This window comes from Lethenteron reissneri, chromosome 22 (genome assembly GCF_015708825.2).
Source record: "Lethenteron reissneri isolate LAM-NWPU_2019-01 chromosome 22, ASM1570882v1, whole genome shotgun sequence".
In the NCBI taxonomy this organism is placed as follows: domain Eukaryota; kingdom Metazoa; phylum Chordata; class Hyperoartia; order Petromyzontiformes; family Petromyzontidae; genus Lethenteron; species Lethenteron reissneri.
Window position 1 is genome coordinate 9943988 of NC_083800.1, and position 26245 is coordinate 9970232.

The following is a 26245-nucleotide window of genomic DNA, read 5'->3' on the forward strand; positions in this document are numbered from 1 at the left end:
TTGGTGGACCGAAGAGAGACGCCTCGTCTATGGTGTTGTGAGAAGGGAAATTACCCGGAGATGGAAGGAGAGGAGCTGTGCAGTACTACAGTTAATAAAGAAGCACTCTTGCATCAATCATTGTGGAAGTCGTTTATTACATTGGAGTCAGAAGTGGTCCTTCAATAGAATACATTTTACCAGTTGGAAAAATGTCTAAATATCTCAAGAAGAAGAACCCACCTGTAGCGTCTTCCAACAATGATGAGGCGGGGACCCAGGACCTGCCGACCCCGGGATCTGTGGTCCCGGTCACAGGAACCATGGCTGGTGAGGTCGCAGCACCGGAGGTGGTCGGCGCGGCTGCGGCATCTCCGCCCCAGCGAGCCGAAGACGGTTGGAGGAGGGTGAAGGAGCAGCTAGAGTCGCAGCGGACGGTGCTTCTTCAGTTGGTGTCGCTCGTCGCGACATTTATGGTGGCAGGGCGTCCACCTGAAGCATCGCTGGGAAGTAGCGATCGGAGGTCCGAGGCTGGAGTCTCGACGAGTTTTCCTGCAGAGGCGAGGAGACGTCCGCCATTACACGCGCTGAGGATGCCACGCGGTAGGATGCCACCATTTCGGACGGCGCGACAAGGGCGCGGTCGGAGCCTGCCATTTTGGACGGGCCGCGAGGCGGTGCCGATCGCAGCCAATGACTCCCACATGTCAGCGACTGGACCGCCTTCACTTGGAGGTTTGAAGCGGCGTTCCGTTCAGTACGCTGGACGGAGGAGGAGGCGCTGGTTGCTCTAGCAACTGTATTAGATGACGACACCCTGGTGGTCTTCAGGCTATCCCTCCGGAGAAGAAGGCAACGTTGCAAGGTGCATATGCCGAGATGGCAAAAGTTTACGAGCCACCTTCCGACACACGATGAAAGTTTATGCAACGTAGGCGAGGGAGTTTCAAGTCACCTCTCGCCTACCATAGTGCGCTGATGGCGTTGGCTGTGACCGCCTTCCCTGAGGCCCTCGACTCGCTTGTCATGGACCATATGCTGGCTCTCGCGAGGAACATGGGAGTGGTTTTGCCTGCATGTGGCCATGATGTACAATCATCCCGATGGGCCGTCAGATGTCTTCATGCTCACGAGAGCCTGCAGCGGTGGTCTCAAATGGCGGTATGGACGAGTGACCCTAATCGGGATGGGGAACGGAAAGGTTGGTCGCCGACTAAATTCGTGATACGTCTTCTGAAGGTGATTTCGCCGCTGCAGTTCCTCGGTGGAATCGAAGATGGGGCGACACTGCAAGAGACCACGTCAGCGTGAGGACTGGGGGGCACAAAGGCTGCCCGTGATCTGCTACCGATGTGGCCGGCTGGGACACTTTGCAAGTCGCTCTCGATCTCCGACTTCGGCTGCTGCTCCGGCTCCTGCTGTCCCTCTGACGGCTCAACCTCCACCCCCACAGGCGAGTCGGTACACGTCGGACACCCAGCCCATTTCGCAACCTCATGCATCTCATGACACGGAGCTCGTTCGTTCACAGCACAGTTCGTATGTTGACACCATGCAATCGGGTTCGGTTACACGGAGTTGGCCTAATTCGGTGACACAATGTAAAAAATTAGCACGTCGCTTGGTTGCGGCGGCTGCGGGATCCTCAGCGGTGCCTGGTTCGATACAGGGAGTAGACGTTCGCGTCTTAGTGGACACGGGGGCTTATTAAACAGCAAAAAACACTCCTATTAGAACAATGTACGCTAATCAAGCCGCTCGCAGTAGCACATACCGCACAAAGCTATATACTATTATTGTACAGTCTGTTCTCTTATAACGGGTAGTTACGTTCCTGAAGAACACCGCGTTATGGAAAAATCTCGTTATGCAAAATAATATATAGGGTAAAGAACAGTCCATGATAACACGTGAGATGTGTACGCAGGCCGAACAAAGACTGAGGTACGTGGGTAGCATCTAGAAGCATCCAGCAGCATCCCACCTTGTGTCATGCTACGCTGAGGCTGCCACACAACCGCTTATTCCTACTCGAGCGACGTAGTTTCTGTTCACTCAATTGCATTATATCGAATTTGCATCCGTGTTATAAAATACTGTGTTCCCAATACATTCATCGCCTTATATACAATTCGCGTTATGAACACACGTGTTATACAGTGAGGGAAAAAAGTATTTCATCCCCTGCTGATTTTGTACGTTTGCCCACTGACAAAGAAATGATCAGTCTATAATTTTAATGGTAGGTGTATTTGAACAGTGAGAGACAGAATAACAACAACAAAATCTAGAAAAACGCATGTCAAAAATGTTATAAATTGATTTGCATTTTAATGAGAAAAATAAGTATTTGACCCCCTCTCAATCAGAAATATTTCTGGCTCCCAGGTGTCTTTTACACAGGTAACGAGCTGAGATTAGGAGCACACTCTTAAAGGGAGTACTCCTAATATCAGCTTGGTACCTGTATAAAAGACACCTGTTCACAGAATCAATCAATCAATCAGATTCCAAACTCTCCACCATGGCCAAGATAAATGAGCTCTCCAAGGATGTCAGGGACAAGATTGTAGACCTACACAAGGCTGGAATGGGCTACAAGACCATCGCCAGCAGCTTGGTGAGAAGGTGACAACAGTTGGTGCGATTATTCGCAAATGGAGGTCAAATACTTATTTCCCTCATTAAAATGCAAATCAATTCATAACATTTTTGACATGCGTTTTTCTGGATTTTGTTGTTATTCTGTCTCTCACTGTTCAAATAAACCTACCATTAAAATTATAGACTGATCATTTCTTTGTCAGTGGGCAAACGTACAAAATCAGCAGAGGATCAAATACTGTTTTCCCTCACTAGGAGTACAGACTGTATTAATAGGAACGTTTTCTAAGCGTGTATTAAGACTGGAGAGTGTAATACTGTGCTTAAATACAACTGACGCGCATATTTGCATTAGCAATTCAAACGCTGTGTACATCAAGTACATATCTGTTGCATGGGATTTAGTAAACCGTGCATGCGCTCGAAGGCAGTGCTCATCAACGTGCTTTGCTCGGGGTTCCCTCTCTCGTCTCTACTTATTTTTTTGTTTCGTGTTAATTTTAGAGGAAAAAAATAACAATCTTAAACCCGCCTTGCACCTCTGCTGCAGGGTGATGTTAAGTTCAAATTAGTTTGGATTTGATTAGAGCTACCGTGTTTCCACACTCTGTGATTATTCTGATGTATAGTACAGGTCAGCCTTTGTAACTGTCATCAATATGCTCAATCTTTTTATAGCACTCTGCTTCTAAGATTTGCCTTTAACTAGCCCTTTAGGATACACCAATGTCCCCTATATCTCACAGCTCATTTGAACTCTGGAGGCATGAAGAAATATACATTTCATTTTCAAAGTACGGTAATTGAATCTAAATCTGCTCAATATCCATCGAGTTTGCTGGAAGTTTTAAAACTAACCTCTGATTATTGTCCTTTGTAATTGCAGCGCCAAAATTCTGGAATGCATTGGTCACTTTGATCAATATTTCAAACCTTACCATCTGAGTCTGCATTGATGTCATTGCTCCCACGACTCCTACTGCAACACATTTGCCAATTTTACTCATGCCATTAGTAAGGCCATTTGAGAATGCTATTTTTGGAAAGACAATTTAGAATTGCGAATCCAGTTATAATTCATGCTGTTTTTAAATGCCATTTTAAATGCCATATGCCAATTCCACTCACTCGTGTCATGTAAGTTTGGATTGCTAGCTAGACTGCCATTGTACATAATTCTGACTATGCATTAGATATGTCCATAACATTTCCCTGATTTTGTTCTATGCAGCCCCTGTAAACCCTCCCTTCCCATGTGACGTGTGTGCTGACTGTATCAGCCGTTTTTGGCTGGGTTGCCATTGAAAAAGAGCTGCGTATCTCATTGGGGTTGATACGAAATAAACTTACTGAATGAAGTGACACACGCGGATTAAACGTAGGATTTTGTGAAAAGTGCTATTCAATAAGTGTGTATTAAATTGTAAATATTCAGTTTGTTTTTGCTAACAACTTATTACAGTTAATAAAATGTGTTCGGTGTTGTGTAAACATAATTGCCAAGCAGTGGTGTAGCTGTGTTAGTGCACACCTATAATCCATCACTGGAGGTAAGGGCTGTTGAATCACCGCATGAATAGTGTTATACTCCCTTCCTGTGGGTATCGAGGTGCGAGATCCTTGCTTGCCATTTATTTAAAACGTTGACTAAATGCTTCATACTTCTCAAGCAACATAATAATTCCAGAATAAAGTACTGTATACGCATCTTCGCCGGCAATAATTAATTACTTTATGAATACATGTACAATATGTGAATGCACAAGCTGTCTTCTTTTACAGTATATCAGTGTGCAAGATAAAATGCCAGCATGCTGCTACAATACAAAGCTGGTCTGTGATTTAAAAAGAGGCTTGAATTTCAACGTTAACACTGTGGCATTTGCTTAAAATCTTCATCGGAATGCCCTAAATTGCAGAGTGTTGAATTCCAGAGGTGTGCATAGTCGATATCTTGTATCGACATAATATCCCTTTTCGAGACAGATGGCACAGTCCCATCTTTGTTGTTGCCTTGTTTACCATGAACCCACAGGGCTGCGAAACATTTTAATACGCGCACACACACTGTAAGCAATACCCGTTGACCAAGAAGAATGGCAGATTTCGCTGCCTTGGTTCAAGCTTTAAAATGATTGAGTTACATGCCGTTGTGTCTAACGGTGGCTCAATAATATAACTAGTCATGGTTGTACTCTACTAAAGAACGGGAGGTAAAGGGTGCTTGCATATGGAGTTCATCACCCACTCTTTGGTGACTGGTGATTTGAAATACTATACTGGAACAATGTTTTTTTTTTATCCTTGACCATCTGTGGTGGTCCTGTATTTCACCATGACACATAATATCATGCTATGCAATGAATGCGATCCCATTGTTCAGTGATACTGCTGTCATATATGAATAATGCTATGTGCAGTATTTTTGCATTGTTTGATTTTGAGACCAGTGACTTTTTAAGTAAGCATTTCAACATTGGGAGAATAGTACAACATCAGGTGGCTCTAATTGATACCGTACTGCAATATTCGTAAGGAATAGTTACATTAATGGAATGTTGAAAATAAGTTATTCCAATTGTTGTGGTGCGCTTGTTAATCGTTATTGTTTTTACTGAAAACTGAATTGAGCAACAAACATGAATCGATGTCTTATTACCTCCATGAATTGAAAATAACAATTTTACATTCCGTTTTTTTCGGTTCGTTTTATCTTTTTAGCTAAAGTTTTGTTTCATGAAGAAGTTGAATCGAGATTGCATTTGTTTTCTAAAGTTGGCTATATGCTTAATAACAGCCGTAGACGTTGCAATTTATATTCAGATAAACTCACCATGCAAGGGAAACCTCTATACGTTTTTTTTATCAGTAGCTTGTACAATCAGAAGCCACCTTCAACTTAGCTGTAATTCTGACCATTCAGCCACAAGCAGAGATCCCCTGTTATCGTCTAAGACTCTAAGTGCTTCAAGTGCAATTTTCAGTGCCTTTTGCCTTGCACTCATTTTTATCAAATGGCATGGAATGCTAGCTGTGCAGTTTTTTCGCGAAAGAGGCAGTCTCATGTAGATGATGAAGGTGCATTCCTCAGCCATCCTGTCCACAAATCCATCTTCAAAGGAGGTCAGACAATATTTCAGAAACAATTCCACGATTGAACATATGCAATGCAGGAAGGTATATTTAATAAAATACATAGAAATATACATTATGATGTGTATATTTTAACCCTAGCAGCACTTCATACCAAAAATAAATATGGTACTTTGAATTTTTAAATACTACAAAGTATAGCACTGTGGAGGAAGTGGTCGTATAATTGTTTGTACACTGGGCTATGAACTTGGCAAACCTGAGCTCAATTCCTGGTCAAGGCTAACGCCACTGATGAGTAATATCTGAATGTGTTCTGCCCCCCCCCTTTAGCAACCTGCATTGACCAGCGTGAAGTATAGGAAAAAGCCCCCACCGTGACTGACATGGCGTGGGTAGGTCTTCATCCTGTAATGGATTGACAAAGACCTGAATTATTAATAGGACATCGTACTGCATGTTCAAATAAGATATAAGAATAATCCATATCGCTCTGACTGTTGCACGTTTTTGAATAATACACATGATTTTCCTATCCAGGAATATGGAACAGTAATTTTGAGGTCCATGAATATACGTGCAATTGACACATTGTTAAAATGTGTCCAATTGCATGTAGAATGTCCAAGCATACATATGCTGTAAATATATTTAAAAAAAATATTGGACTCACTGAAGTAATATGCTTAAAAATGAAAATAAAATCTGAATTGGCTATGATAAAAATTAACCCGTAAAACAAAGTTTTTCACTATAAATCCTTTATATGCGTGACATCGGTTTTATTTTATTATTCATTTCTGTTTTTCTTGCGGCGAGAGTCCTCTCGTCCTCTGGCTTGAGATGGCTGCCACCTATGGGTCAGATGATTGCCTGCCACCATTAAGCAATTGGTTATTAAATATATATTTTTTTTCCTAAAAAGTGTAAAATTTAGGAAAAAAAATTTCACGAACATTAATTGTCACGCACAACGAGTCTGTGCGGAAAATGTCAGCTCGATTGGATCACGGGAAATGGGTTAAAAAACGACCGAAAGATTTGCACGGTCGTAAGCGCGCAAGCAAGCAAGTGAACTTAATATAAAGGATTTTAAAAAATCAGAGCAAGGCACACGTATGCATTTCTGGGTGCCTAAACAAATCATGTGCTGCATGTAAAATATACTGGGGAAAACAACAAACCCTAACAAATCTTCAACATACGGCAAACTTCTTTGGGGCATAGTTTGTCCTGCACAACTTTAACCAAAGCGAACTCCTTAATTGCCTGCTTGAATAATGGGCTTCCTGTGGATATAATATGTATTGATTAATGAAATGCTTTAACATCCCATTCGATATTTAATCCTTTTTTTTTCCAGAGTCATATTGTCATGCTGTTATTGTTGGAAGCATCGCTTGCTTTTTTTCCTAATTATTTTCTATATACATAGATCGTATCCATGCTGCGGTTGTAAGCATACGGCCATCCAACGCAATTCCCAATCATTTTAAATCACTTTTCATTGGAGGACTGTCAAACCTTCAAGTTAAAGCTGAGATATGTCTAGTAGGCCAACACATATACTGCCTGTACCGTAGTTACCTGCGCAGTGAATTTTTCACACAATTGCAATAATAAGACAACGTTGCATTCAAAGTTGCATTTAAAATGAAACAACAACAATAACAAAATCTCGACGTCTGCATTTATGCAACGATTGTGAAGGCTTCCCCCTCTGCTGTGGTTAGTGTACGCCAATGCATTACAATCGCATCGTCTCCGTGCGTGCGTGTGCGCATTTTGTTGTTGTGTTTGTGTGCAAGGCGGTCGAGCCCTGCTTGCTGGCCACCCTCGTGTACCGTGCCGACCTTAAATCAAAAAATAGTCGCTCGCCACCAACAAGCACTTTGCCTCTACCAACAGGCTGTGGAAGGGCAACACGGGTGACCTTTGTCTTTTGTTGGCGAGTCTGTGAACGCGAATGGGCAATCCCAGGGAAAGGCAAAAGGGGGTGACGTCATGCCGCCCGGAGCCTTAGAGACGCTGTTTGTAGCAACAAGCTGATGCGGCTTTCGAGACGAACGGAATCACCTCGCGCGCGCGTGTGCGCGTGAAGACGCGTTGCGTTACACGCATGCGAGGACGACTGCGACGACAACAACAACAACAACATCGTCGCCTACGCAATGAACGAAGACCTCAATTAGCAACATCCGCTGGATCCCCTGCTATTCGTTTGGAAGCACGGTGAGAGAGAGCTGATGGTAATAATGGTACTACTGCGATGTGCGCCGAGGCTTTCGCAGTGCGTAAATGGCAGAGCAAGTGTGGAAACGCCGCCGTGCCTTCACTTGGGGGCTGTATGTATCTATGTATATATATACAACCGCAACTCGCGTTTAGACACACGGTGTATCCTCTGCATCGTACACGCGATGGGCGTCGAATTGCGGACGCGTGCATGTGAACTATGACGTCACGTAACCTCGTACATCTTCCTTCCCCGCTGCGAAGCAACACAACCAGCTCGCATGGGCAATTCCTTAAAGCGGTAACCATGTAAATATGTGTGTGTGTCATTGCAGCACGGCTCGATGTCATTTACCACGCACAGCGCGATAGCGGCTGCATTCCGATAGGCGAACAACAACAAAACAATTGGTTAACCTTACCTCGCGTAGCAGAGCCGCGATACGATCAAATATAGGCAGGTCTGCAGCGGTGAGAGTGATTATTACGACGATGACCGTCATTATCATCATCGTAAACACGTGCGTGCTGCACGCATCATTCCGGCGGTCGAGGCGTTTGCCGTCGAAATCGCTGGCAGCCGAGCTGGTTCGCAGTGCGCGTGCTCAATCGATCAGTGTCATTGACGCGAGCTCACGCGGATTTCTAATTGTATCGATATTCCTCCAGTTGCAATGGCACTCGAGTCGGATGCTGGCACATGCAAAATATTTGACTTTGGATGCCTATATTGTCCGCTCAATATGCAAATGCAGTGTTTGTAATATGCAGGTCCAGGCCCGTTACGAACATTATTGGGGTTCAACCATTAAGATGATTGAACTGGTTGCCTTGGCTGTGTTTACTTTATTGTATTGCTTTTAATATATTATATATTGTATCTTCTCTCGTGTTACAAACCAATGCATTCATCCCGGGTCCTGTTAAAGATGCATGTTGCTTCTCTCAATGGGCTCTCGTCTAGCAAAAATACGGGGGATTAGTGTTTCCGTGGCATTTGCTTTTGCATTATTCATGCCACGCGGTGGGTGTGTGTGTGTGTGGTGGCTTAAGGGGAAATATTGCATTTACGACAAATTTCTCATTTGTGAACGGGGTAAACCACCGATGATTTTTTTTGGGAGATTTAAACGAAATCGGGGTGGCTTTTAGTAGGAGGAGACTGCGCATTTTTTTATTCTAAGGTCCTCACCCCCCTTCCATAACCCCGCATCGCACCGCACCACAGCACGCACATCCCCTCCACTCACTCACCATCCTTCCCGTCCACTCACCCACCATCCGTACTCTCCACCCACCTAGCACACGTTTGTGGTAACATAGCGAACGAGCATTGCCACGTACGTTCCCGTTCCTGTTTAGGATTGTTTGGAGAGAGAGCGAGAGAGAGAGAGTCGCCTAGGAGGGGACCGGCATGGCTCGCTGCTACAATGAAGATGAGGACGAGGAGTTTTACGAGTATGAGCCACTGCCCACTGTGCTGGAGGACGAGGTGAGAGAGATGGGTGAATGCACCGGTGATGGTGACACGTGCGTGAGATGCGTGTGTGCTGGCTCATTGATGTGCAGCGTTAGGTGTGCAGAACAAGAGATGTGTGTGCGGGCGTGCTGACGAATTGATGCATGATGCACAGCGCTGGATATGTGTGTGCATACATTACATATACACAAGCTGTACTGTGCTTATGTATCAATTTAAAACATGAAACTAATATCTATCTGATATATGTGCCGTTGTCATGTGCCTGCATGCATATACAATGCATTTTATGATTATATAAAACTATGCAAATAATAGTGACAAATATGTTTTATTTTTACAACGGGCATCTAGAACGTTAATAACAGTCAATCGATCAAAGCAGTAATTTCTAAAAATATATATGCATTGCCATATGTCAGAGTGCATTACACACCATGTATTTCTTTGATGCCATGTTTGCACGGGTTTGCTATCATTGTACAATTCCAGTGCTGCCTAATTTAATTGAATGGGTGATGATAATAAGATTTACAAGAGTAATGCATCAGATTGCACTGCACGGGATGTGCGTGCCTGCCATTAATTTTTTTTGCAAAAATAATTTATAATCAAATACTGCTTGTTCATTTAAATTGCTATTAATATCAGTAGGACCTTTTTTATGCAGCCTTGTGCATAGGTTTGCGTTTTTTTGCATTCTCTTTTTGCCAATAAATGTGATTGCAGCATGAGAAATGTGACATTGATCTGAAGTGAAGTTAATGCATTTTTGAGATTTCAGAAAACAGTCATGCGAGTGATTCATTTTTTTATAGCTCTAACAACCAGATAGTCTCACGATGCTGGGAACTTTGTCAAACAGTGGTGTGTGTGATAAAATATTAATGTTTCGTGGCATGTGTTTTCAATGCTGCAGCGTTGCCCAATGTCCTCATGCGAATGCTGCTAAGTATCCCAGGCACAGGAATACTTAGTGCATTGCTCGGTTGACAATGGTTTATATTTATTGTAATAAAAACAATTGCTCACGGAATTAATGTAAAAAAAAAACACATTTTGCAAACAAAAACACGAGCATGCGTTTATTGAGTGGCATTTTCAAAAGCCTTCTTATTAGTGGACCTCATTTGTCGCCAAACTGTTTTCAACCTCATCCGAAGTAAGACATACAGGACACAACAAGAAAAGGCGTTTAGAAGCTAACATTGACCGGCTTGTGGTGCGTCTGCGTTGCACAACAGTCTAAAGCTGGCACGTCCCAAGCGTGTTTTTTCCCTCTCCAAAACTCATCGATGGGAGTGGGTGCATTGGTCAGGACAATGCAATTCAGCGCTGGCGTAATAGCACCGTGCACACAGCGTGCCACTGCACATGTGTGTGCTCGCATACACGGTTGGCTCGGTACGGTGCGAAAGAAGTTCAACATGCATACGTAGAACCGTACACGCGCTTTCGCGCTTCGAATATTTGCTGTGCTGTACATTCGCAGCTTATAGACGATGTTTTCTCATCAGCTGTTGATGTTTTTTTGGGATGAATATAACTTTCCAGGTATGCAATTTTCAAATTTTACTTAAGCAGATTACATTGACGGCTGTCTGAAAGTGCACGCATTTTTAACCTTACCATTTTTAACCTTACCATTCAAAATACTGCAGTGTAATAATCACCTCGCTCGGTGTATCCAGGTATGTGTGGATGATAGCTGAGAAAAGTGTTGAACATCATAACAACTATATCTGTACAGTACTCTAAATGTTGCACTTAAGAACTGCTGTGCCCGGAGCCAAATATATACATACTGTATGTATTAAAAATACATTATGAATTAAATTGACCGTACAAAAAGTTGAGCCAATGCCATTATTGAATGAAAGGCTCCATCAAATGCAACAAACTCTCTTTATTTATTATTAACTTAATAAAAGCACTTTGGTCCCTTAACTAAAAGTTGAAGTAGTTTCACTTGTAACCGTCATATGTGTGCCCTGACAACATGGTTTGCACTGTGACGTTCGTACAGCCCATCTCAAAGTAGAGCACTGAGGTGGCATTTCTCAAGCGTGGTTAAACATTTAGTGCTGTTGAATTGTATAGGATTTGCAATATGACCCGTATCCCAAGAGGCGTTAAAAGATTAATGTTAGCTCCTGCAGAATGCACAAAAGCAGTGCGGTTATGGTGGCCATTGTATTTAAAGAATGAGTCTATAGTGGTAACCAAATATTACTGCAATGCCTGAACCATCATAACTGTGCTTTGTTGTTTTAGCTATGCATCGCCCAGCACTTCACTTTCTGTGTTTGTTAAACCAGTGAAGGATCTTGCCTTTTCTCATTGGATAATAAAGTATGGGCAACAATGGACAATTTCTTGGGCAAAATGTCTGAGAATCATTACTTACTCGTCATCATCCCCGATGGGACGTATGGCGACAATGAGCTCATGCACAACTGAAAACGTTTCATTTCAGAATTTTAACGACATTTATTTAGAGCACCGTCAAACTAGTTCGTTGGATTTGTATCATTTTGGTACACACTAAATATCGTATAAACTGAAACTAAACTTAAAGTATATGTTCATAGGGTGAGCCGTATAAACATAACATGTATATGTCCATAGTAAACGGCACATACAACATCTACATGCAGAAAGGAAGTCATACAAGTGTTACGAAAACATTTTGCATTCTGTGCAAGTGCTGTGTGACAACCTATGGTCATAACTCTTATCGCTCATGCTTTCATCTGCGTACATTAGAAAGCACCATTTGTCAACGCCTGTAAACATGACAATCTGCCCGCAATGGAAACCCACTGGTAGATTGAATACTAGGGCTCCTTAACGTTTGAGATAACAAAGATGACGTGTTGATTCGTGGGCCGCGTCTATTGTCTTCATGTAGGGTACACGGGCATTGTAGAATTTCAATGCACAGTTAGACGCAGCGAAACGGCAATATTCACTGACCCTCGCATAAATAGATTTGTGAAAGCAGTGGGTTTTAAAGATTTTGTTCCTCACCGCTAATCATCCAATCGATTGATGCAATTAATTCAAAGCATGTCTTTTTGCATATTAATTGAAATATGCATTGCAAACAAGCCTGACAGTGAAAAGTGTGACTTGACAAGCATTTTCATATTTAATTGCCAAAACAATATTGAACCATGAATTAAATGTAAGATATAAACGGATACGGAAATGGATTTTGCTCATCATTTTGTAGATTTTTAACTACAAGTCGATAATGTTTAGTAAATTTAATATATAATAGGACACATTTTGCTCTGTATCATTAAAATAACACAAGGGCATGTATTAAACATCGTTATAAAATTTTTCATTAGTTTTACTCTTGGCAATTATGTAATAAATGCCATCAATGGCACAGTATAGATATAGTTTTATATATGCCTAGCATATACATTTTCACGTGGTGCACACGTTGCCTTGGGATGTCCCTCCATGCACACAACAAGTATGCAGCTCCCCTGTCTTGTGCATGCACCTCCTCAAACTCTTGACGTTGCTGTGGCAAACTGCAAAACCATGGAGTTGAGCTCATTGACCCTGAGCCTCTCGTTCTCTCCCCACACATCTCAACTCCGCAGGACCTCATTTATCGATCTGCACATCTCCCACACCTGCCGTGTCCTTACCCCCAGCCGCTGATGGGACCCTTGCCAGTGCATTACTTACATCCAGACTCAACTACTGCAACCGTCTGCTCTACAGCCTCCACAAACCACTCATCACCAAAACTCGATGATCCAAAATGTCACCGTTAAGACTCCTTGCTCACACGCGTAAACATGACCCCCCCCCGCCCCAATACTCCAAAACGTCCACTGGCTTCCATTATAGTCCCAGGTCAATTTCACTATCACACTGATCATCTTTAAGATCCTCCTTGGACCCATTCCCACCTATCCTCTCCTCTGAGCATCTCTTAAGGCCAGCGCTGAACTTGACTGAGTGGTTGTGGGCACCACTACACACCCTCTAGCTGCTTTTTTTTGTCTCATTTGTCATCGGTACCAATGTCGACTGTACTGGGTCCACGATCCTCCTTGGACCCATTCCCACCTATCCTCTCCTCTGAGCATCTCCTAGGGCCAGCACTGAATTTGACTGAGTGGTTGTGGACAGCACTACACACCCCCTGGCTGCTTTTCGTCTCATTTCTCATTGGTACCAATGTTGACCGCACTGGTGTCCTCGATTCCGGCCAATTTGTCCTGGGATGAACCCAGGCTATCTTTAGGCACCAATCACCACAGGCCCAATCTATCAGCACGCCAAGCAGCCAGCAACAAGCTGCACTGGGTCCACGATCTTCCTTGGACCCATTCCCACCTATACTCTCCTCTGAGCATCTCCTAGGGCCAGCACTAAATTTGACTGAGTGGTTGTGGACAGCACTACACACCCCCTGGCTGTTTTTCGTCTCATTTCTCATTGGTACCAATGTTGACCGCACTGGTGTCCTCGATTCCGGCCAATTTGTCCTGGGATGAACCCAGGCTATCTTTAGGCACCAATCACCACAGGCCCAATCTATCAGCACGCCAAGCAGCCAGCAACAAGCTGCACTGGGTCCACGATCTTCCTTGGACCCATTCCCACCTATACTCTCCTCTGAGCATCTCCTAGGGCCAGCACTGAATTTGACTGAGTGGTTGTGGACAGCACTACACACCCCCTGGCTGCTTTTCGTCTCATTTCTCATTGGTACCAATTTTGACCACACTGGTGTCCTCGATTCCGGCCAATTTGTCCTGGGATGAACCCAGGCTAGCTTTAGGCACCAATCACCACAGGCCCAATCTATCAGCACGCCAAGCAGCCAGCAACAAGCTGCACTGGGTCCACGATCTTCCTTGGACCCATTCCCACCTATACTCTCCTCTGAGCATCTCCTAGGGCCAGCACTGATTTGACTGAGTGGTTGTAGGCAGTACTACACACCCCCTGGCTGCTTTTCGTCTCATTTCTCATTGGTACCAATGTTGACCGCACTGGTGTCCTTGATTCCGGCCAATTTGTCCTGGGATGAACCCAGGCTAGCTTTAGGCACCAATCGCCACAGGCCCAATCTATCAGCACGCCAAGCAGTCAGCAACAAGCAGCACTCTTGAAAATCTAATAAATAAGAGTTGCAGCAACATTCTGCTTGAATCGCGCGATGTTGTAATAACTTGGAAGGAGAGATGATGGCAAGGAATTCCAAAACCGAGCGGTGCGAGGGAAGAAACAGAGAGATAAGCATTTTCACCTGCCGTGTGGGGGTTGAACACAGTATGGATGAGACGAAAGAGTCACACCGCTAGAGTCATCACAGTGGGTGGAAGAATAATTGACAGAAAGAGGCGACTGACCGTCCGTGAGTGAGTGATTGGAGTGACGGGAGCATTGTGTATGACCTGGTATCAAACCTGTCGTCCATTGTGCTATACACTCCCCCCTCCACACCTCATCCATACACATGAGCTGTAGTTTTTTTTCTTGGGGGGGAAGGGGCATTCAATAATGCCCAGTGTCTTTTTTTTTTCCACTGTCATGCCTACGCAACATACATTCTTTTCAAATTCTGTTTTAATAGAATGGAAAGGTTGCAAAAGTAATATTACATTTCAATTGCTCGGTACACTTGCATAGGTTGAAGGTGATGTGCAAACGTCATGCAGGCTCAACATAATAATTCAGGAAAGTGTGATTATAATGCCCAATACGGCATTTGATTGTTTGATGCAGTTTAGTAATCTGTCATTTGGTGATATTTCCGCAAATAGGTTTATTGGCTCTTGTTTGATCATCATTGACCTATTATCAATACATTACTAGATGAAGGCCTCTCTAAGCCACCATCTTATTGCATTATTTTTTATAAATTGGCAACTTAACTTTATTCTTACGTGTATTCAGCCTCTAACCGTAATAATTTTCAATACTCACGATACTATTGCACTCGCATCTTTAAACTATTTAAGTAAATTTGACACGCAGGCTTTCTACTCTGCAGTGTTTCTAATACGACAACTGGAAACAGGACAGAGTATATATAATTGTATCCACATACAGTTGAGTGGAATTTTTGGAAACAGACCAGGATGAAAATGAGTATAGAGGCAAGCGAGAGCAGGTTGGGGTGATTTTGGACGCATGGACACTGACAAAGAAAATAGAGATGTATGCTTGGAATTACAGTCGGACACATAAATAGGAACACATGGATCAGGCAACCAATGAAAATCAGACATCACATTGACCATTAAGGAAATTGAGTTGACTTGGGAAGGACACATTGCTCGAGAGTATTGTGGTCCATGGACAATACTGGTGATGGAATAGTGGCTAGAATAGTGGACACTCCCGAGAGGACAATCCTGACGAAAATGGAGTGATGTCATTCGCTTGTGTGGAGGAGTGAGATGAATTGTGGTATCGCAAGTCCATGGTGGATGGCGATGATGCGAGGAGCCTTCATCAAAGCATTGGCTTGATCTTGGCTGATGACATTGGTGATCATCCATTACATAGAGGATGCTAACTGCACTGTTGTGTGCTTCATCAATCACAAATTGGCAGTTATGCAAATATTACAAGTAGGTACATTCTGGATGATTTGTAGTTTTTACACCTTGCAACAAATTACAGTCTGTTCTAGAACGCGGTAGTTGCATTCATGAAGAACACCGCGTTATGGAAAAATCTCGTTATAATAAATAATAGGGTAAAGAACAGTCCACGATAACACGTGAGATGCGTACGCAGGCCGAGCAAAATACTGAGGCACGTGGGTAGCATCTAGAAGCATCCAGCAGCATCACACCTTGTGTGATGCTACGCCGTGGGAGCCGTACAACCACTTATTTCTACTTGCACGACGTAGTTTCTGTTCATTCAATCGCGTTATATCCAATTCGCATCTGCGTAGTAAAAAACGTGTTCCCAAATACATGAATCGCGTTGTATCCAATTCACGTTATGAAAACAACACGCGGCGTTATAGCATAACAGACTGTATTTTATTTTATGTATTCTTACCAGAATATTTTAAATCAAATAAAAGTTTTTTTTATTTTATATTCTTGGTTCTTTCGGTAAAATTTGAAATTTTCTTGTTGTGGATTTCACACCTGATGATGCTTGCTTGTGTTGCAGTTGAAACGTCGTGAGAATTGTATTGTTTTATATTTTTATTATTGTATTATTTCCCTTCTACGTGACTTTACCGAAATAACCAATAATATGAATTCCTGCAGTCACGAAAGGTTTAAATAAAAATAAAATATTTTGTTATTATGGTCACAATAAGAATACAGTACTGTATTCAATGTGCTAGTTATATACCGAGGGAAATGAATTTGACCTTTAAATCAAAGTACAGCACCTGCATATGCAGGAGAAACAAGTGTTTATGGTGAATTGAAAACCTAGGTGTTCGTAGCCAATACAATGGTCCATAATTGTTTATGAGTTAGGCCACATTAGTTGTATGCCATTGATAAGAAATTTTGCCATGAAACTACTTTGTGCCAAAACTCAAAAATACATCTGGATCAGTATTTATGATTCATGTGTCATTTTGAATTGCGGTGGTCTCTTTTCCCCCCCGATGTAAATAAGTCACGCAGCAAATGGCACACGTGAGTACTGTTAAATAACAAAATAATTAACAACTCGACGTAAGGCTCCGTTGATTTTTCATGAATACTGTATTTATATTTTTGCTCATAAATAAACTGATGAATGGAGAAATCGTAAATTTTAATCGTGCATTTCAATCGTACATTTGAACGGTAAATGGATATTATGGAAACATCTGCGCTCATTATATCACGTTCTTATGGCAACACACATTTGTAAATCTTTCTCGTATTTGTTTAAACGACATCATTATTTTACTTTATCCCGATATTGTTTCGACATACATATTAACGTGTATGCACACACATATTAATATTCATGTTGAAATGCATTGGTGAATACATCTTTATTTTATACTTGGTGGTATAAAATATAAATAAAATACGACGGCACTCAAATATGGCTTAAATATTTTATTTATACATTCTATATTCAAAACGAAGTGCACATTTAATCCTTTGGAGTCTAACTGCCAGAGAGTAACCATAAGGGTAGAGCGGTGAACATATTCGTCACCACAACCCATTGATTACAGACATCAGGGCCACAATTTCGCTTTCAGACGAGGAGCAGCCTATAACATGATGTAGTGGAATTACCTTCACATTGGACTGCCAAGCAGCCCTCAATTGCCAGGAACTTTCATTTATTTCATGACAGCCTCTTGGGGCAATCAATGCTCCATGGCTGCACTGGAATTTCATGGACATTGCTTTGGTCACTGTCGTGTATCCAGAGTGATGCGAGGTTTTTTGTGTGCTCTGCTTATGATGGTCATCCTTTACAGCTTCACGCCACATTTTGCTCAGCCTGACAATGCAGTTGTGTTCGTGCAATGTGCTGTGCAGCCCTTTAACTCGTAGCACTACAAGTTACGGTTATGGAAAATTGAACTTGATGACGATAACGAGAATAGCAATGAGTGTGAATTGGACATGTTCAATCAGTGCATAGTACCTGCAATGACATTTCTTCACTGATTAAGAGGGTGAAATAAAAGCTAAACACTCATGATGTACTGCACCATCATATTTGCAACTACAAAATACAGTACAATGTACATATCAAAATTATGGTGTGCATTTTCTAAAACAAATGTAATTCATTACATTACATATATCGTGACATGTATGATTTTTTTCGTATCATTCTCTACACAGTATTAAATAACACATTGCATGTGTGTTTCTCTCCTGGCTTTTGAACGTACATTCACGAAGAGGACGCTAGAATGCAATGGAAGGATGGGGTAGGCACCTTGAAAGTTTGGAATTGAATGTGGCAAGAAAATGATGTGGATGTAATTAGGAAGAGGAGTTTGCAATGTGTGGGATGAATGTGCGGGTTGGAGGACGGCCAGGTTGCTGAGACCAGCATTGGAGTGTCACCCGGAGGTCAATGATCAAGGGGATGTCCCAAAGCCAGATGGTGCGACACCGTAAGAGCAGCGCTTGAAAGTCAAGTTGCAAACACTGTGGCATGTTTAAGTTTTCAGTTTTAGTTTCATTTATTTGATTTAGCCCTGTGAGCCATTCGACAAGGAAGCTATGGTGAGATGTGATGGCAACAACAGCATCTTAACATGCTGATCACAGGACAACAATGGTGGTGTGTGTACGCACCGTATGAAGAGAAATACTTGATAGGACAAACATGCAGTTACTTGCTTTTTAAACCCATGACTGCCTTGGGTTATATTGCTAATGAATGAAAGGCTAGCATTCACTGGAAAAATATGTTGAAGGCAATTGTAACCAGTAAAATACCATATTTACTGTACTCCAAATTCTGATGCTGCCAGTGTTCAACTTTATATAATTAAAACCATTTAAATAGTGTATTTACGTTTAATTATGCTGCAGTTGTTTTGAAAAAAAAATAGTGATATTTTTAAGTAACAAGAAACGTATTCCCTAGCGGTTTGTTACAGAATGTTGTTCATACACATACCTAACAATATGTAATGGTGTGTGTGTATGTATGTATTGGTTAGCAGGGGTAAGTATCTGCTGTTATACAACCGCCTGTCTGTAAAGTGGTCCCTCAGGATGAAGTCATTTTATTCGGTAACACTTGCGAAGGCGTGTTTGGAAGGTATGGGTCAGATTAACTCAACAATAACATTAGGAGGCTGCTGAATTTGTGTGCAGCCCATGGGCTTGTATTTAGCAGCATACTGTTCTGTAATAATTGAATCAACACAATCATGAGTGTATGCCAGGTCCTGGAATATGTAGTGACTGATCAGTGTATGTAAGCCCATGCATTTGGTACCAGAACCTACCATGGAATTACTTGGTATTGCTACCATGCAGTTAATTTGTCTACTGACCATAGGCTGATAATTTGCAAGATTTGCCTGCTGTTCTACAGTTGTGGGAGTATGCATCCACCTAGGGTCCCATTCAACACTTTAATAGACATGTTCTCTTGATGCCAAAGAGAAACGGGAGAGGTTTAGGTTTAGGGCTGACTTATGTGGTTGCTTTTACGTTGCTGCTCCAAACTCCCCCAGAAACCCTGGCTAACGGAGAATGTATCCCAACTACCTGACAGATATTAGCAATCCCTTCTCAGATTCCAACATCCCATGCCTGAGAATGAGGATTGTCACAACTTCCTCTCCAAGGTTAAGGGACCTGATGGTAATGCAATGATGAGTGATGGCCACAGGCTTTCTGTACAGATGTAAATTGTCCGTGTAGTCTGCAATCACAAAGCACTCTTTAATACAATTAAAATTACATGAAGTTCCACCTCCGATGGCACCATTGAAGAGAATAAATGGAAATTCTGCTATCCAAGTGCTTCGTGTCTTTGAAAACTCCACCCTCCCTTATTTCCATAAGAATCGAGGTGGTTGTGCAGAGGGTGGAGGAGATTCTGTACCTGGGCAGTGCACCTGTGGTTGACTGCTTTGGTGACACGGGGCTCACTCCAAATAAAAGCTCAATGGTGGTAACATGTGCTCCCACTTGACGAGGGCATCTGTGCCAGATTGAAACATGCAGGCGAGCCTGCCTACGATCTACCCTTGTGCTTATTTAGGTTTAAATGTGTGAGGAGCTCATAGACACTTGAAAGCTTGGACAGAATCTTCTCAGTCGGCTGCTCTGGCAGGTTAAGATGTTTTGGCTAGGTCTTGTAGCCCACCTGCACAGGCATCGCATACCCAAGATGGTCTGTTTGGATCACAGGGAGAGCTAGATTGGTCTACCATGGGCACGATAACTATATTAACTTGTTGAGTTCAGGAGGACTTAAACCTGAATGGACTTACTTACAACTGCTATCAGTGGTGTCAAGAACAGTCTGTGCGGAGGAGACTTATGGAATATGCGATTGGGCAGTTGGTAGCAGCTGTCTTCCAGCAACAATGGGAGGCAGAAGAACAATGCTCACGGCAATGAGAAAAACAGCAGGGGTCCAAAACATCGCTTGTTAGCGAAGCTAGAATATTTTAGTCTCCTGTGACCTGTTATTCAACTTTGCCCATCAAGTGGTCTTGAGTATATCTAGCTTGGCGTAAACACCATGGCGATGTCACCACTAGTATTCTTTTTCTATCAGCTTAAAAATATATTGAACCCAGGCACCGTGATGCAATTGAAACTGATTTGTTTACTTAAAATTAATTGAATGATTTGGCATTACATTAATTTTCCATCTCAACAAATTAACACGCAAGCAGCTTTTAAAAGTGTTTTCATAGCCATAATATCAACCTCCCTAAATTATATTCTTCATTTTTTTTCATTGATGTGTACTACATTTGATCCATGTCATAGTAGGTAATATACACTGAGTAAAACATTATTGGTATGTTGCCTTTCTTTGCAAAGGCACTCCGACCTGCTCTCGTCCATATTGTCTTAATTCATCATTGTGATTTTGACTAATCTTCAAAACTCTCCTTACATATAAATATACGATGTGTTTTATAACATGGACATGATATGTGCATCAGAGACGTGGACTAATGGACACTGACAAAAGAATTGGACGAAAGTTTAAAGGTGTGCAAAAGAATAATGATTGGAATTTACACTGAGAGGCAACAAGATGAACACATCTATCAGGGAACAAATGTAAATCAGACCCATATTGATTATGAAAGCCTTACAAGAACACATTGCCGGAGAGAATTATGGCCCATGGACAAGGCAGGTGATCGAATAGTAGCTCCAAGAGGACAACTGGTACTGAGATTAAGTGTTGTGATTAGCCCGTGTTTATAAAACGTACACAAGTTACGGACATCATATTGACTGTTAAGAAAATCAAATGACCTCGGGCAGGGCACATCGCGAGGATGGATGATGGCTGATGGTCATGAGTAATGATGGAGTGGCAGCCAAAGAATGGAACGCGTCCGAGAGGACGTCCACCGGGGAGAGATGGAGTCCTTAACTCAGCTTGCGTGTAGGTGCTGCGTGGATTGTTGCGTTGCAAGACCGTGAGAGATGGTGACAAGTTGGGGAGACCTTCATCCAGCAGTGGACAGATCACAACTAGTGATGGTGATTACATGTGAAGGAAAATTGAAAAATATGGCTGTCCATATGCTGGTATCCCTTTAACAAAGTATTATTCAGTAAACTCACATAAAATAATGAAAACATTTCCCCACATGTTTGTATTGTAAGATTAAATGCAGGCACTCAAATTGGCCTATATCAGTGATTGGCGAGGAATGCCTCCCTCTGAAGCTTAATACCGAGGATACTGGCCTTATTAGATTCACGGCTTTTGAGCTGCCAAGATGATGTATTGCTCTCCCTCCTGGTTATGCGAGAAAAAATGGTCCGAGTGATTGAGGTTTTTGAAAATTGGATAACATGCTTCCACCCTTGCAAGCAACCAGGCCTTAATAGTTATTTACAATGATATTGCACCTGGCACCACTTCACCTTAATTACATTGATTGGTTGGAGGAGCAATGCAAATTTGCATACATGCAAGTTATTTACTTTAAGCAATGAAAAAAATCCTGAGATGAACAATTTTAGAAGCTCGATTATTGGGGCTTCGTTAATTAATTTTATTTAAAGAAGTATAGCGCATTGTTTTTAAAGACATTGTACTCACCGCAGAGAACTGTAGCGACATGACCGCACTCTATGATAGTTGTGCCAAACTGTTCCATACGCCCCCCTTGCATGGCCTTGCTGGAGCCTCGGTACCAACAAAGTTATTTTTATTTTAGTTTTTTCTTCCGGTTTAGTTTTGATGATGTACACATAAATCGGAACGAGATCGTGTTAAAAGGGAACATGCAGTGACTAGACATACACTTTGAGCTGTCATGTAAAACCTAACTAGTTTGTAAAAATTATCTTATGAGGTCATAGGACCATGTTGCTAACTTCAGGGGAGACCTTACACCATTTTATATGCTGTCTCTAATATAAAATTAAAATAAATCGGCAGCGGTAGGAGGATTGTTGAGAAATTAACTTCACGGATTTTTTTTTTGACGGAAAATGACAAAGCGACAAGGTTTCATAACATCAACTCCAAAATGCCATGAATGGCAGGGCGCTCCCAAATATGTAATCCTGTTTGCCATCAAATTCTCACTTCTGAAAATCAACCCACAGTTGCACTGCCAGATCTTGCCGTGTTGCATCGTTAGTCACGATGCTTTGCTTTGTGTTCTCTTGCATTTACAATTCGTGAGAAGCTGTGTTAGCTGTCAAAACGTCAGTGTCTCTCTGCTTAAATAAGCAATGGAGCAGTGCGCACATCTGTTGGTGACTCTGAGGCGGTGATGAAAATTTCCACTTTTTTCGCTTCACATGTATCTGTCTGTCCGTAAGGATGACCACTGCCAATGTGCAACCTATGAGGGATGATGAGTGGAGTCAGTCCCTAAATGACATTTGAAACCGTAACCAGGAGTGTTTTGTACCCCTGCCCGCAGCAGTTCGATTAATTTTCATGACACTGGTTTGTAATTTAATTAAAACAATAATATTTTATGAATGTTATTGAACATGTCGTGGTTGCATGGGTATCATGAACCCATAAAATAACACAATACAAATATAATAAACATTGATTCTTATAAAAAAACATTTGATGCATGCCTTTGAGCTTGAAAATTAATATTATGATAATAGGGTTTCTCCATTTTTTCTGGCAACAAAACAGGTGTTAAGATGTTAAAACACAAAACTAAAAACTTTTACAAGGAATCATGTCTGCATTAACCACAATGCTTGTGGTCAGAATGCAAGCAAAAAACATACTCTGATAATATATGCATTGTCCTTGAAACTGATTGGTCCACACCAGAGATGGCTTTCTTTTGATCCTTGTCTCAAACGGTGTTAGACCAGAGGACGCCAGAAGGCGTAAAGCCCAAAGACAATGCACTATCAGAGTAATGAGAGCTTGGGGTGAGCATCTACATATGATAGCAATTGATTAATTAATTAATGTGTTGTGATCGAAACGTCGTAGTTTTTTGTCATTTTCTTTGAACGTATCTACGTGACTCTACCGAAAGACCCAAAGAATAGTATTCTCACGGTTAATGTTTATTAATGTAATAACAAATTATTTGGGTCTTTTGGTAACGTCACGTAGATAAGTTCAAAGAAAATACCAAAAAATAACTAAAAACTACGTTTCGATCGCAACACAAATGGTCATCATCAGGAAAAGTGATCGAAACGTGGTCGTTTTTTGTTATTTTTTTTATTTTCTTTGAACCGATCTACGTGACTTTACCGAAAGACCCAACGAATATTAATTACTGCAGTCACAAAACCTTTAAGTCAAGATTTAATGTAGTAATGCGTTCATCATTAACACTGCCTTAAATGGAAACTATATACCAGGCGACAATTTCGGGAAATGGATCTTCTTCATATCACATACATCATTTATGATTTTTGACAGTGTTAATAACGAATGTGTTGAGATTTTTTAATTTGTGCTTTAACACCACTACCAACACAGCATCACCAAGTATATACATATCTTTTTTTACTGTCATATTGTAGTTTTTGCTGATGTAGTGGAATGGTCGGCACACTGGACATGAAATCGACAGGTTTGGTCTAATTTAGAAATATTAGTTGTCAACACACAAACATTCTTAATTTAACATGCACACACACATATGGACTTATGCACACACAGACGTACACACACACTAACGTCGTAGCAGACACGCACATGGACTCACACGCACACAAGGACTTAGACACAATAATAATTAGATTAATATTCAGCAAGTAAATTTAGAAATATTAGTTGTCAGCACACAAACAAAAATATTTTTTAATATTTCCAAGGTGATAATTAAAATAATAGGTTTGTATTTAAGTGAGTTTAGCGAAAGAAGCAATACATATAAATATTAGTTGTCTGCACACAAACATGAATAATGTAATAATTGCAAGGTGATTATTTAAAGAAGAGGTTTCTATCAACTTGAGTTTCGCAAAATAAGCAATAAAAAAATAACTTAACATTGCCGTGGTGAGGCCTAGTGCCATGCAGAGCCCCCGGCCTCACCTAGATGCCTAGCCAGCTGAGGTGGCACCCCCCCCCCCAGCTCTGCAGTAATATGTGCGGCCTATGACATGACACTGTGAAGAATTTACCTGAGTGTTTTGTGTTTTTGTATAGCATTTTTTACGCGAAATAAAATTCCCCCCTCACCCCCACTGAAGGCGTGTCACTTGACGTGTGAGTTGGTATTGTCGAGCGTGCGTTAAAAATAAATAAATGAAGAGAAATCGCACTAAATCGCTAATTAAACTAATTAGAAGTTGAGGGACGTGAAAAATTATTAGCGCTTGCCCACCGCGGGGCTTACGGCGTGATACCTGGCTAATTAAATTTGTTTTACATAAATCCCACCGTTTGAGAGCCAAATCCTTCACAAGTGTGTGAACACACACACATGGACATAGAAAACTATTATTAAAAAAAGAAGTTTGGAAATATTAATTAATAATGTTTGTGTGCTGACAACTAATATTTAAAAATGAAGTTGATAAATATTAATGTGTGTTTTTATGAAGCTGCGCCAGTGTATTGGCGGCCTGTAATGTGGCCTGTTTCCTGCTTATTAATGAAAGTCAGTGCACTGGCAGTCTATTATCTACACTGCAAATATTGCTATTGGGCAGAGTAAGTGTATGCCAGTCTATAATCTGTTGCCTGCTTCTTTACCTCGGTCAGTGTACTGCCAGTCTTTCATGTAGACTGTAGCCTGCTTTTTAAGCTGCTGACCGTATTGCCCGCGTATTATGTTGACTGTAGCAATGCTTATGTAATTGAGTCAGCGTACTGGCAGTCTATATTCTAGACTGTAGCCTGCTTCTTAACTTAAGTGTGTGCACTGCTGCTCTTTAATGTAGACATATTTTAGCTTCTTTTTTCAATGCATTTTATTGTTTCGTTTGCTCACGTCACGCTATTTACTGACATGAGGTACTGCAATGCTGATTTATATGTTGTACTGCTAAATACGTTGGACTTTCTTAGCGACAGCCGATTACATTTCGTCTATCATTCTGTTACATTGGTGGGAAAATGAACCATTTTAAATTTGGCATACTGCACCTTTTCTTTCGACCCAAGCCGGGAGCACACAGGGAGGTTCAATGCCCCAACTTGTGTTGAGGTTGCTGTTCTTACGGTGGGTGAGGAACATGGTAAGAGAGCCATTGTGCTTCGATACCAAGACAACACCATCAAAGATTTCCTGAGACAAACAGAGCATATGATGCCCTACAATACCCCATTTGACTGTGGCAAGGCCAAGATGGGTACCACGTCCAGATTCCTCAAATTATCAAAGCTACAGGACAAAGACATCCGCACAAAACTGTCTCCTCTAAAGACTTCTATTCCTTCATGATCATAGACAGAGAAGAAGGACACCACATGATGGTGCGCCAACATCTTTCAGCAGTATGTTGTCGATGAGTATGGCGAAAAATGAGAGTGAGCACCTTCTTTACATTCAACTGAATCAAAAACGCCTGCATGTAGACGAGTTTGCTCATCTCAGGGATGCTATCAATGCCGACGGAGATGCAAACGCTCAGAATGTGGGCAGATGAGTTATTTTGCCTTCACCCTTCACAGCTGGACCAAGAAACATGCATGAGAAGACTCAGGATGCCATGACATACATCAGCCAAGATGGCAGGCCTGATCTCTTTAAACTCA

At 41.8% G+C, this 26245-nt stretch overlaps 1 protein-coding gene across 2 annotated transcripts in view; it reads left to right on the plus strand.

The window, feature by feature from the left end:
- The first annotated feature begins 7630 nt into the window (after positions 1-7630).
- KNDC1 (kinase non-catalytic C-lobe domain containing 1) overlaps positions 7631-26245 on the plus strand; it is a 103749-nt gene continuing 85134 nt past the window's right edge. For both annotated transcript variants that reach the window (XM_061556542.1, XM_061556543.1), the window contains exons 1-2: positions 7631-7908; positions 9274-9403. In XM_061556542.1, the coding sequence (XP_061412526.1) occupies positions 9326-9403 (78 nt within the window). In that variant the 5' untranslated portion in view covers positions 7631-7908; positions 9274-9325. The remainder of the gene's footprint in view (positions 7909-9273; positions 9404-26245) is intronic.